Source organism: Hyperoodon ampullatus, assembly GCF_949752795.1.
Source record: "Hyperoodon ampullatus genome assembly, chromosome: 16".
Taxonomy (NCBI): Eukaryota; Metazoa; Chordata; class Mammalia; order Artiodactyla; family Ziphiidae; genus Hyperoodon; species Hyperoodon ampullatus.
Window position 1 is genome coordinate 78,089,299 of NC_136929.1, and position 13,726 is coordinate 78,103,024.

The 13,726-nt window shown below is 44.8% G+C and overlaps 1 protein-coding gene and 1 pseudogene across 5 annotated transcripts in view; one reads left to right on the forward strand and one right to left on the reverse strand.

Moving 5' to 3' along the window:
- Positions 1–2,669, reverse strand: part of MPHOSPH8 (M-phase phosphoprotein 8) — a gene marked incomplete at its 3' end in the record, with an annotated part of 57,532 nt that extends 54,863 nt beyond the window's left edge. For all 4 annotated transcript variants that reach the window (XM_079721606.1, XM_079721604.1, XM_079721605.1 and 1 more), the window contains exon 1: positions 2,343–2,669. In XM_079721606.1, coding sequence (XP_079577732.1) covers positions 2,343–2,561 — 219 coding nt within the window. In that variant the 5' untranslated portion in view covers positions 2,562–2,669. The remainder of the gene's footprint in view (positions 1–2,342) is intronic.
- Positions 2,670–9,286: 6,617 nt separating this feature from the next.
- LOC307064942 (antizyme inhibitor 1-like) lies at positions 9,287–10,937 on the forward strand (annotated as a pseudogene). The gene is made up of 3 exons: positions 9,287–9,737; positions 9,882–9,994; positions 10,214–10,937. The product of its transcript is annotated as an antizyme inhibitor 1-like (transcript).
- The last annotated feature ends 2,789 nt before the right edge of the window (positions 10,938–13,726 follow it).

The following is a 13,726-nucleotide window of genomic DNA, read 5'->3' on the forward strand; positions in this document are numbered from 1 at the left end:
CCCGTGCTCCGCAACAAGAGAAGCCACTGCAATGAGAAGCCCGCGCACCGCAAATGAAGAGTAGCCCCTGCTCACCACAACGAGAGAAAGCCTGCGTGCAGCAACGAAGACCCAACACAGCCACAAAAAAAATATATATATATATATATATATGAAAATTTTTTGGAGATTTCCGACAATTTGAAAAAAGTCACAGATGAAACACATAGCCAGAGATACTGAAATGATTAAGAAAAAGGTATGCAATGAATGCATAAAGTATATGTAAATACTGGTCGGTCATTACAAAGACATAAGGTGAATGATATTTAATGTAAAATTAATGTGTTAGTTTTCTTAATGTTTTATAACTTTGCTTTCAAAGAATTATATTACCATATTCTTTTCTATTTGGAGAAAGTGAGTATTAGATTATTACAGGTAAGTGACTTCTTTAAAAATGTAATAATGTTTCTGATACTGTACTATGAATATGACTGTAATAACATACGCCACAAAAATTTTCTAACAATTCATTCATTAGTGTCTAGGCTAGGCTACTGAGAAGCAATTTTATCGATTACACTAGGCTACCATAAAGTATGAATCAATAAACTTTTTCACATTATCTTTTCATTTTTGATGTCCAGTGCTGGTAATACATATAACATCTACAGTGTTTTGTATCATATAAGACAATATTGATATAGGTTCTGACAAGCAATTCATCTCATAAACAGAAGATGTAAACTTAGGGTATAAATTACTGTAAATATATTTTCTCTTCCTTATGATTTTTAAAAATATTTTCTTTTCTTTAGTTTACTTTTTAATTAAGGATACAGTATACAATACACATAATGTACAAAATATGTGTTAACTGACTGTTTCTGCTATGGGTAAGGCTTCCCCTTCTGGTAGAAGGCTATTAGTTAGGTTTTGGGGGAGCTTATAAGTGGCTTTTCAGCTGTGCGGGGGTCAGGCACCCCTAGGCCCCAAGTTGTTTGAGGGCCAACAACTATGCAGCAATGAAAAGGAAAGAAAATATAGCTCCAACAACATGGAATAAATCTCACAAAGATATTGTTGAGCAAAAACTGCAGATACACACCAAACAAATATAGTGAGATTCCATTTAAATGAAAGAAAAAAATTTTTTTAATGTGGGGCTTGGGCTTCCCTGGTGGCGCAGTCGTTGAGAGTCCGCCTGCCGATGCGGGGGGCACGGGTTCGTGCCCCGGTCCGGGAGGATCCCACATGCCGCGGAGCGGCTGGGCCCGTGAGCCATGGCCGCTGAGCCTGCGCGTCCGGAGCCTGTGCTCCGCAACGGGAGAGGCCACAGCAGTGAGAGGCCCGCGTACCGCAAAAAAAAAAATAAATAAATAAATAAATAAAAATAAATGTGGGGCTTTAGGTACAGTGCCTACAATTCTTTGGAACTGGCAAAATTAAATATTGTATGAAGAAGTGAATCATCTTAATTCTGAAGATATTACCCTCCTAACCAAATATTTTCTGAATAGCTTTCACCTGCCAAGCACTGTGTTAAACGCAGGTGATACACCTATCACCTCAAGGTGCTTACAAGGTATTTGGGAAAATTATACATAGAAATGTCCCTATCTTTACTGCAACTAACAGTAAGATTGATGACGCTGAATTTCAGTTATTCATCCCCCACTGTACAGGAAAATCTTTTTTTTTTTTTTTGCGGTACGCAGGCCTCTCTCAGAACGACCACCGTGTAGGGCCTTTGGTCATCTTACACCTATTTACTAAAACAGATTATTTTCCCATTGCCCATCCTCCCACCCTCTCACCTTCCCCCAGCCTCCAGCCCACAATTCATTCACTCACTTAACAATCTGATATACACAAAGCAATCACGGCATGCTAGGCACTGGATTAAAGTGCCAGCGATAACAAATTAATAAAAAGCATAGTCTACCAAAGGAGCCTACAATCTAGCAGGAGACAAACATGTAAAGAAAGATAAGCTTGAAGGGCATAAATGGGGAAGCACCTCACTCTGCGGGGACCAGGGTGAAACAAGGCTTTCACAGAGACACTGAGCGGGAAGCGCCGGGCGGGGCGCGGCGAAGAATTCAAGGCTCCTGCGAGGCTGCTGGCACACGCCGCACAGGGAGAGCGGGCGAGGATGCTCAGGCTCTCAGACCCGAGACGCCGCCCCCCCGAGGATGGGGATGGCGCGGACGGGGCCTAAGAAGGAAGCCTCCTCTCAATGTCCTCGCGGCGTGGACATCCGTCTACACCGCCTCCAGCGCCTCCTGGGCGGGCAGCACCACCCCGGCCGCGCCGACCGCCGCGCGTGAGCCTCCTCCCGGCCCGGGTCCCGCACGTACCCCATCGATCTTCATGTCCAGAATTTTCTCCACTTCGAACACATCCTCGCCGTCATCCTCGCTGTCCCCAACGGCCTCCGCTCCTTTCGCGGCCGCGTCCTTCTCTTCGCCCACCGCTCCTCCTCCCTCTCCTTCGACTCCGGGCGACTGGCCACTGCCGTCGGCACCCGAACCAGGAACTGCAGCCGCGCTGCCCCCCTCCGCCTCCGCCGCAGCCATAACGGAGCTCTGCCAGCCTCGGAGAGAGCGGTTGCGACGCGCGCCCCGCGCTCGGCCCCGAGCCCCCGCCAGCAGGACGCCGCCGACCAGAAAACGCCAATGGCGGGCTCGAGACCACGGAGAGACGCGCGCGCACAACAATCACGTCAGGGCGGGCGCGCCGGAGCGCGCACCACCCACAGGAAGTGGGTGGGCTGGCCGAGGGGGGTGCCGCGGGCGGAAGGAAGAGCAGGGCGATGGAGGCGCGAGGAGAGGCCGCGGGGTAGCGCCGGTGAGCGGGGCTTGAGGAGCGTGGGCGGGGTGTGGGCTGAGGGCGAGGGAGCCGCGGAGGGGAGGCTGCACTGTAGCGCTGCTGGGCGGGGATTGCGGGACGTGGGCGGGAAGTGGGTGGGGCGAGAGGGTCAGCGCGCGGGTCAGGTTCGTGGCGCGTTCTCTTCTCCGTGCCGCCCGCTGCCCAGAGCACGTGACCCTTATCTGGGTGATTTTGATTCGATTAACGCCTGTGAAGGATCCAGTCAAACACAGCTCATAGTGCTGTTACATTTTAGGGAGTGCTGTTTAAAGATAAGGAAAACATTTATTTTCCAATTTCTAGTAGGGTTTTGTTTTGTTTTTTTAATTCCCACTGAGAAAAATCAGAGGAGGTGATAAAAGTAATTTGTACACGCTATGAATGATTGACAAAAATAGTCACCCCTCAAAATGAATTGTCGCCCAGAGTTGCTAAGTGAAATATTTCTCACTTTGAATTGCAAATAAGCAAATAAAGTCTTAGTAGCAGCGAGCTTTTTATTTAACAGTGAACTTTGTCGACCGAAAATAAATGCACAAGGTGAGAGTTGCGAGTTGGGTTTTATTTGGGGGCAAAATGAGAGCTATGTCCAGGGGACAGCGCCTCAGCAGCTCAGGGCCTGGGTGACCGGCCAGGAGACGAGCGGTCAAGCACGCGCTGCTGCTGGCCACGAGGAGCGGACGCCCCGTTCATGATTTTGTGCCTTTCTAGATGTGAGGGGAGGCGAGAACCGGGCTCCTAAAACCTTCTCCAGCTTTTCCCAGAGCACAGAGCGCCTCACACCTGATCTCCACCCTGGGCTCCTCTCAGGGGGCCTTGAAGGTCCGCAGCTGTGGTGGCTATGACCTCATCCTCGAGTGTCAATTTTCACCTGGCAACTTAATTTACAAAATTAACTCTTTTAAATGGGCTGGCTCCCTGAGTTCATTTAAGACTATGATCTGGCCGGCGCCTCTTGAGAGCAGCGCCAGCTGTTGGAGTTGGCTCACAGAAGGCATCCTAGGCATTAGGAACACAGAGATCGCTACACCATAGCCTGCCCTCCAGGCACTCTCATCTCTAAGGGAAGACACACAGCAATTCTAATGCTTCCATATATTTTTCTAAATAAGTTTAAAAAATATTGTAAAGCAACGTTAGTTGATGGGGGACAGCTGATTGTTTCACAAGAATTCCAGCTAACAAGTATAGAAGAAAAAATAGAGAACCACAATATTTCATAAAATGATTCAGACAACAGAATCGTTAGCTGAAAGACTGACGAGGAACTGGATGCCAAAGTATCTGTCCACAGGTGAGTGCTGGCTGTAGGCAAACAACTCCACAGTGGAAGCCTGCTGATCAATGTTAGCGTTATTAAAGTAGAACAACCAGCCTTCACGGCTCATGTTGACAGAAATGCTGATCCTTAATCTACTCAGGACTTTAGATCTAATTTCCAGTTTACAAGAAATATGGGGAAAGAGAAATGGAAACAGACATGTCCAGAATGTGGGACATCCTGTAGGAGAGCCGAGCCGTTTCCTCAGCAACAAAAGAAGAGGGAAGAGAAGGCTGTTCTAAGTGTCCAAAAACTTGACAAAGCATTCTAAGTCTTGAGGAAGTTCATTACACTATTTACTCTGCTTTTATGTATTTTTGAAATTAAGTCTATATGTTCATTGTAAAATTTTTTCAATTAATTACAAAATGTATAAGATAGAAATAAAGTTCCTGTTCCTCAAAGGTAACTAGTTTGGAATGACATGACAGATTTTTATGTCATACATATATAAACACCCATTTATACAACTTTTGTTTTTGTTTTTTTTTTTGGCGGTACGCGGGCCTCTCACTGTTGTGGCCTCTCCCGTTGCGGAGCACAGGCTCTGGACGCGCAGGCTCAGCGGCCATGGCTCACGGGCCTAGCCGCTCGGCGGCATGTGGGATCTTCCCAGACCCGGGCACGAACCCGTGTCCCCTGCATCGGCAGGCGGACTCTCAACCACTGCGCCACCAGGGAAGCCCCCATTTATACAACTTTTGAAATGAGCTCTATTGCACATGCTCTGCCACTGCACTGTGTACGTATGCACATATAATACATCCATGTGTTGGTGTGTCCATATTTCTGTAAGATGAATTTCTAGAAGTAGAATTCCTACTAGCGGAATTTATAGGTCAAAGAGGGTAGTGATTTAATTTTTTCTTCCAGTTTTATTGAGATATAATTGACACACAGCACTGTGTAAGTTTTAGATGTACAGCATAATGATCTGACTTGCATACACAATGAAATGATGACCACGGTAAGTCTAGTGAACATCCATCATCTCATATAGACACAAAATAAAAGAAAAATATTTTTCCTGTGACGAGAACTCTTCGGATTTAGTCTCCGAACAACTCTCATATGTAACACAGCAGCACTTATTCTATTCGTCATGCTGCACATCACAGCCCTAGTATTTACTTGTCGTGTGACTGGAAGTTTGCACCTTTGGACCACCTTCGCGCACTCTCCCCTTCCACCACCCCCATCTCTGGTAACCACAGGTCTGATCTCTTTTTCCATGAGTTTGCTTGTTTCTTTTTGAAGCATAATTGACCTACAACACTATATTAGTTCCTGGTGCACAACATAGTAATTCGATATTTCTATACATTATGAAATGACCACCGCATAGTGATTTAAATTTTGATAAACATTTTAAAATTTTGTTTTACTAGTATACGTTTCCGGTAACAATGTAAGGAGATACCCGGTTTGTCTTCTGTAATTACGTCAAGCAAACAAGCAGGGCAGGCCAGGGCCAAGACCTGACTGATTTGGCCAGTAAAGCTATAACAAGCCCGTTTCAGATTTAGATGGTTTATACATATATAAACAGCAAAAGGCAGAGTAGTCAAAGATGCCAGCTCCCCTTGGCCCTGGGCCCACCGCCCTGAACAGAGCCCAACGTCTGCAGTGTGAGTAGTGGGACAGGTCCTGAGCTTCTTGCCTCATCGGGGAGGAAGGTGGGAGGAGGCTTTTAGGCAGCTCCTCACAAGCCTCCCATTCCCTCGGGCACCAGCAGGCTCACAGGGTCCCTCATCAGGGTGTTGGGAGCCACTGGAGAGGCGGGCAGGCCCCGCAGCAGGAAGGAAACCCTGCACCTGTGTGCGTGAGGGGTGATGGGCAGGACGGGTGGGAGGACAGCCAAAACTGTATGTCAGGGCTTCCTTGGTGGCGCAGTGGTTGAGAATCTGCCTGCCGATGCAGGGGACATGGGTTCGAGCCCTGATCTGGGAAGATCCCACATGCCGCGGAGCAACTACGCCCGTGAGCCACAACTACTGAGCCTGCGCGTCTGGAGCCTGTGCTCCACAACGAGAGGCCGCGATAGTGAGAGGCCCCTGCTTGCCGCAACTAGAGAAAGCCCGTGCACAGAAACGAAGACCCAACACAGCCAAAAATAAATAAATAAACAAACAAATAAATAAATAAATCTGACTCTGCTTAAAAAAGAGATAAGCAAGATAAATTAAAATACTACAAAAAATACTGAAGTACTAACAGCCTTTTAATACTGTGCTGAGATTTACAAAACATTTTGCCAACTATGTCGAGTCTTAAGGATCAGAAGTAGATTACTTAGTGAGTTCACCAGTATTTTCCTTCTCTGTGGAATTGCTCAGGGATGGATCATCAGTTTTCACTTCCAGAATTAAAACAAACAAAACACATTTACTACTCAAAGATTTATTAAAATTAGTTAACAATAAATGTTGGAACTATTAAGCTTCTTGAATGTGGTCATATCTGCCATGCTAGTCTTTCAGGTGTCCTTAAATTAGCTCTGGTTATTAGTAATCCAAGGACAAGTGGGAAAAGAGGAAGGTAGATTAAAAGATAGTGAAAACAAATCATTGTAATTCTATTTATTAGGCATGTGAGGAGAACTGATTGATAGGTACACAGTTTCAAATGGCATTTTTCTATTCTGGAGATTACGGTAAGCATAGTCATGAAAAGTGTTACTGTGGGCCAGAATGAGCTCTGAGCACCATCGTGTCACCAGCGAAGGAACTGCAGAGGCTCTAGTTTAGAGGGAACCAAGGCTTCTATGTGAGGCCAGACAATTTTTGCTTCATATTTTTCTTATAGAGGAATCGTAACACTATCTATTATGATATAGGAATAACTTCCGATGCAAGAATGTCTTTCCAGTTCTATAGAGATTTCAAAAGTCATCAGTGTATTTACAGTAATTCTGAATCTGACTTTATTACTGGATGTTGAAAAATATTTTCAATATAAAAGGACTTTACTATCCTGCCTATTTTGTTTTAGCTACCAATGTCTGAGACAGTAAGAAAGACTGACATAACAGCAGTTCTGGGTAATCATTTGTCTAAAGAGGCTGCATCACACCACAACATTTAGATTTCTAAAGCTGTTATAAATAATTCACTTGATATCATACAATATGATATCTAACATACATCATGTTCTTATAAATTAATATTTATCAGAACTGCCTGCAAGGACCTACTGTACAGCACAGGGAACTATATTCAATATCTTGTAATAACCTATAATGGAAAAGAATCTGAAAACATTTATGTATAACGGAACCACTTTGCTGTACACCAGAAACTAACACAACATTGTAAATCAATAATACCTTAATTTAAAAAAGTAGAACTGCCTGCCTTTTAATTAATTAATTTATTTATTTAGCTGCACTGGGTCTTAGTTGCGGCACGTGGGATCTTCATTGCTGTGTGTGGGGTCTTTAGTTATGGCATGTGGAATCTTTTAGTTGTGGCATGCGGGCTCTTAGTTGCAGCATGCACGTGGGATCTAGTTCCCTGACCGGGGATCGAACCCCGTCCCCCTGCATTGAGACTGTGGAGTCTTAACCACTGGACCAACAGGGAAGTCCCCTGCCTGATTTTTTAAGTTGAAGTATAGTTGATCTATAATATTATATTCATTTCAGGTGTATGACATAGTGATTCAATATTATTATACATTATACTCCATTTAAAGTTATTACAAAATAATGATTATATTCCCTGTGCTGTATGATATATCTTTGTTGCTTATTTATTTAATTTATTATTTTTTTGCGGTACACGGGCCTCTCACTGTTGTGGCCTCTCCCGTTGCGGAGCACAGGCTCCGGACGCGCAGGCTCAGCGGCCATGGCTCACGGGCCCAGCCGCTCCGTGGCATGTGGGATCTTCCCGGAAGCGGGGCACGAACCCACGTCCCCTGCATCGGCAGGCGGACTCTCAACCACTGTGCCACCAGGGAAGCCCCTTATTTATTTTATACACAGTAGTTTGCTCCTCTTAATCCCCTACCCTTATCCTGCCCCTCCCCCCTTCCCTTTCCATATTGGTAACCACTAGTTGATTCTCTATATCTGAGTTTATTTGTTTTGTTATCTTCATTCGTTTTATTTTTTACATTCCACATATAAGTGGAAACACAGTATTTGCCTTTCTCTGTCTGAATTATTTCACTGAGTATAATACCCTCCAGGCCCATCCGCGTTGTTGGAATTGGCAGAATTTTATTATTTTTTATGGCCCAGTAGTATTCCATTGTATACATGCACCACACCTTCTTTATCCATTTGTCTGTTGATGGACACTTTGGTTGCTTCCACGTTTTGGCTATTGTAAATAGTGCTGCTATGAACACCGGGGTGCATGTATGTTTTCCAAGTAACGTTTATATTTTCTTCTGATAAAGATCAAGCAGTGAAATCCACTGCTGGATCATATGTCAACTCTATTTTTAGTTTTTTAAGGAACCTCCATACTGTTCTCCATAATGGCCGTATCAATTTACATTCCCACCAACAGTGTAGGAGGGTTCCCTTTTCTCCACACCCTCTCCAGCATGTTATTTGTAGACTTTTCGATGATGGCCATTCTGATTGGTGTGAGGTGATACCTTGTTGTGGTTTTGATTTGCAAAAACTGCTTGACTTTTGATGAGGAGTGCATTTCTCTATGTCCAGAGGCTTTCATTTGGGCCAGATTCCACACTAAAATTTGGGTTTATAAAGGAGGCAGGTTTCTACTGAGAGGACAGCTGGTGTGGTGCATGCGTGACCCACGCTGTCTCTCTCCACAGGCCTGGGTGCCCCCCAGCCACCTTGGGTGTTTCTGCTCAAGGCAACCACATCCCTCTTTAAAAATTCCACCAAAAAAAGAGAAGATGCTTTGGGCTATTATCTCAAGGTGAGCTTTCTGACCAAGCACACAACCACCTGGAGGCCAAGGAGAAGTGCTGTGCAGAGAGCAGTCCGACATCAACGGCGAGCCACGTTGGGAACCCAGCTGAGAGTGGGGTCATCTCCTAGCTTGTCTGTTGGGTTGCATATTCTAAGGACCCAGACAGAAGGCTTAGTGGCCTCTTGTTTTGCCTGGGTTATGACTCTCAGCTTTCTGCAACATGGCTGAGATGTGCGATGCGAACTGCTCAGCTGGCCTGTCGGATGAAGGAACACCCCTTGCAAATGTTATTGATGACTGTGTTTATGAACATACCCTGACAGGAGAAAATGCATTTTTTGTGGGAGATGTTGGAAAGACTGTGAAGAAACGCAGTCAGTGGCAGAACAAAGTGGCTCCGATAAAGCCATCCTACGTGGTTAACTGCCACTCCACTCCAGCTGTACTCGAGATCTTGGCAGCTCTTGGATCTGGACTTGCTTTGTTCCAGTAAAACTGACATGGCTGCAGTGCAAGAATTGGGTGTATCCCCAGAAAACATAATTTACACAAGTACTTGCAAGCAGGCATCTCAGATAAAGTATGCAGCAAAAGCTGGAGTGAATATCAAGACATGTGACGATGCAGTCAAATTGAAGAAAACTGCACACCATCACCCAAATGCCAAGACCGTATTTCATTAGGTTCACTTGGTTCATCTGTCCTGGCTCTGGGGGTGCCGGCAACACCCACACACCTCTGCACTCCGCAGGCTCCATGTGCTGCTGCTGCTGATGCAGAGCAGCCGGGCCATCTCCTTCCGCTTCCCTCAGGGCCTGACTACCTGTGGCAGCAGAAGGTAGTACTGGAGGTGAACGCGGTAACGGGAAGTGTGCCACTACCCTGAAGATCAGCAGGCATGTTTTTGGAATATGCTAAGGAACTGGATGTCTAAATCACTGGGGTTAAGGGGACTTCCCTGGTGGTCCAGTGGCTAAGACTCTGCGCTCCCAATGCAGGGGGCCTGGGTTCAATCCCTGGTCGGGGAACTAGATCCCACATGCCACAACTAAGAGTTTGCACGCTGCAACTGAAGATCCTGCACAGCCAAAAAATTAAAATTAAATTAAATTAAAATAAATAAATAAAAGTAAATGAGATAATATAAAAAAAAATTGGGGTTAAATTTCACGTTTCAAGGGTCTGCAAAGAATCTCAAGTATACGCCCATGCTCTATCAGATGCCCAGTGTGTGTGACATGGGTGGAGAACTTGGCTCCACGATGAACATGTTAGACGTTGGTGGGGACGTCACAGGAGCAAACTTCAGCTGGAAGAGGTTAATCATGTTGCCAGCTCTTTGCTTGATGCCCACTTTCCTGAAGGATCTGGCGTTAAGATAACTTCAGGACCTGGAAGATACTGTGTGTCTTCTGCATTTACATTTGCTGTTAACATAATTGCAAGGAAAGTTGTTGAAAATGATACATTTTTCTCTGGAATAGAAAAACCAGAAGTGATGAACCAGCCTTCATGTATTATATGAATGATGTTGTTTATGGTTATGTTGCAAGTAAACTGTCTAAGGATTTAAATACCACCCCATTCACAAGAAATACAAGGAAGATGTTTACAAGCAGCCCTTGTGGTCCATCCTGTGATGAGGTTGATCAAATCGTGGAAAACTCACTACTTCTTGTACGTGGGAGACTGGCTTTTCTCTGATAACATGGGAGCAAATTCTTTCCGTGAACCATCTGCTTTTAATGATTTTTCACAGGCCAGCCATTTATTACATCATGTTGTTCAGTGACTGGCATGAGACGCAGGATGCTGGAATCACATCAGACACAACGACGAAAGCTTCTTTTTGTGCCTTCGCTCACTCGGCTGAGGCTACAAGACGGCTTCTCCACTGAAGCTTAAACAGGTGTTAACACTTCTTTAGATCTGAAGTTGCAGGGGAAGCTTCTCTGGTCTACGTTCCACTGTGGAAAAAATGTGAACAATCTTATTCTGTTAATTCTCTTGGAAACAAAACTATTAGTAATAGGTATTTGGAACCAGATGAAATCAGCTTTCGTCTATAATTCACTGGGGGTAATTGGCAGATTTAGGTAATGTATCCAGATTTAAACTTACCAGTTTGCCCCACCCCTTAAGCATTTAAAATAAAATATGCAACAAAATGGATGACTGAGGGGCAACGGAAGCCCATTAACTGGGTTCCCCATTAAACCATTTACATACAAGTAGTACACAGTTTTATATTAAGGGTTCATGTTAAAAAGTCTGTAAAGTTAATGTCTTTCACTCAGATATATCAAATGTCAGTGGAAGAACAGTGTGACTTCAGTAGATATGTTTAGTGTATATAGAATGCGTAAATTTAAGCTTTGAACTGTACTTTAATAAATGCAAAACTGCCTCATAGTATTTGTTGTATTTGACCTAATGTAACCTTTGTATGACTGCAATAAATTTTGCATAGAGTAAAAAAAAATTACACTTCAGGTTTTCTGAGATTATGAATGTTTTTGTAGTCATTTTGAATCTCACCACACCAGACTGAATATTGAGAAATCTATTTCTATTGCTAAAGTAGTCTTTTGTCCCTCACTAGTTTGCTGCCCATTTTCTGAAATAATAATAAGACTACTTATTTTCATAGTATCTCTGGACAATCCTTTGTCTATAATATCATTGACAAACCAAAATATTTACTATAAAACCTCTAATACATTAAGCACTTGATATGAAATACTTACCAGAGCTGCCTGCCTTTTGATCAGGAGTTGGTGCGGTGTCCAGTGACTTACAGGGATCGTAATTCTTTACGTCCACCAGTCTCCTTTCTTTGATAGATTCCCTCATAAAATCTGGGTTTGCAATATAAAAATGGTTCTTTTGGATAGACTTCAGTTGATAATGGCTCAGAACATCAGCATTGTCTAAGATTACATGTGTACACTAAGAAAAAATCAATTCATTATGCATTAGTTAAAACCAAAATTTAAATAAATTATTTGTACCTGTTTCTCACCCCATTTGTAATAATTTTTTTTCAGATTTCTAAAACTCTTATGAATGACAATTTCTAGTTACATAAAAGTTTAAAAAGATCAACAGAGTATGGATATGGATACACCATAATTGATTTACCATCTAACCACCTCGCCGTAAGAAGTAAAAATTGAAGTCCAAAGTTATTAGACCCAGGCCTGCAAGTGCAGGGCCTGCCCTGTAGGCTGCTCTCCCCTCTGTGGGTCATTGGTGGGGCTGGCCCAGCCTGCCCCATCCTGGACCATAGCCCTGGGGTTTGCCTACAGGGAGCCTGATTTGCTCTGTGAAGCACATTCAACTCCAGCTGGGTGCTGGCTGCTTCTCTGGTATTTAATAGTTTGCCTCTGAATATCAGAAACAGAATGTCCCAGTTTACCTACATTTTAGGCAGAATTGTATATTCTTCCCTTACACGGCTTTGCTCACTCACCTGACTCACCATTTCTGTGGATGGATGAATAATTCATGCCTGTTCTCAGTTCATTTTCTGGGTAGAGAATGACAACATGGTCTCTCATTTTTAGAAACTCTCACATACCGTGAGTGCAATCTTTTTGGACATTATTTTCCAATGTACATAAACATCTGAAATGTGCACACCAGCTACTATAACAAAGGAAGCAGTTTGATATGTGACGGTGAGGAATGATCTCTCAGATAAATCGTGAAGTGGAAAAGCAAGTGCAGACCGTTTGTCTGCTGTGCTGCATCTGTGGCTGAAACAGAGCTGTGTGCTTATGTGTGTTGTCTGCGCAGAGAGCAGCTCCAGAACTGGTCTGGGCAGATCCTGGTCTGGGCAGATCCCACGTGCCGCGGAGCAACTAAGCCCGTGCACCATGACTACTGAGCCTGCACTCTAGAGCCCATGAGCCACAACTACTGAGCCCGTGTGCCACAACTACTGAAGCCCACGCGCCTAGAGCCTGTGCTCCACAACAAGAGAAGCCACCGCAATGAGAAGCCTGCACACTGCAACGAAGAGTAGCCCCTGCTCGCCACAACTAGAGAAAGCCCATGCAGAGCAATGAAGACCCAACGCGGCCAAAAATAAATAAATAAGTAAGTAAGTAAGTAAGTAAGTAAGTAAGTAAGTAAATGTATATATATAAAAAAAGAAACAATAAACTAATGAATGGTGAGATACCGGGTTTAATTCACAGTAGCTCTTTGTCAGTCTTTGAACATGGAGTCTGTTCTAGCAGCTTGTCCACAGTAAGCTGGTGTTTCCTGAAGGGCAGTGGGTCCCACTGGTTTAAGGAGGGTCAGCGAGCAGGTGTCCCTCTCCAAACGGCCTCTTAACCCTTGACCGCCGGGTTCCCCTGGCTGTAGTCCCACCCTAGGCCCTTGCTGGGCAGTAGTGCCCACGTGAGGCCCTAAATGCCATCTGTGTGCAGACAACCCCCAGGGTAGGGCAGAAGGTCCGCTGTGTCCCAGCACGTCCCCGACATGCAGAGCCCCCTCCTGGACAGCCACCGCCGGGGCTCCGTCCTGGGCTTCGGCCCTCGACTGCCCCTCCACCCCGGGGAGCCAGGCCCTGTCCCCATCCCTTTGGCCCCGGCCCTCTGCCCAGCAGCGGAGTCCTGTCTCCCATCTCTGCCCCTCATTTCTTCTCCACACT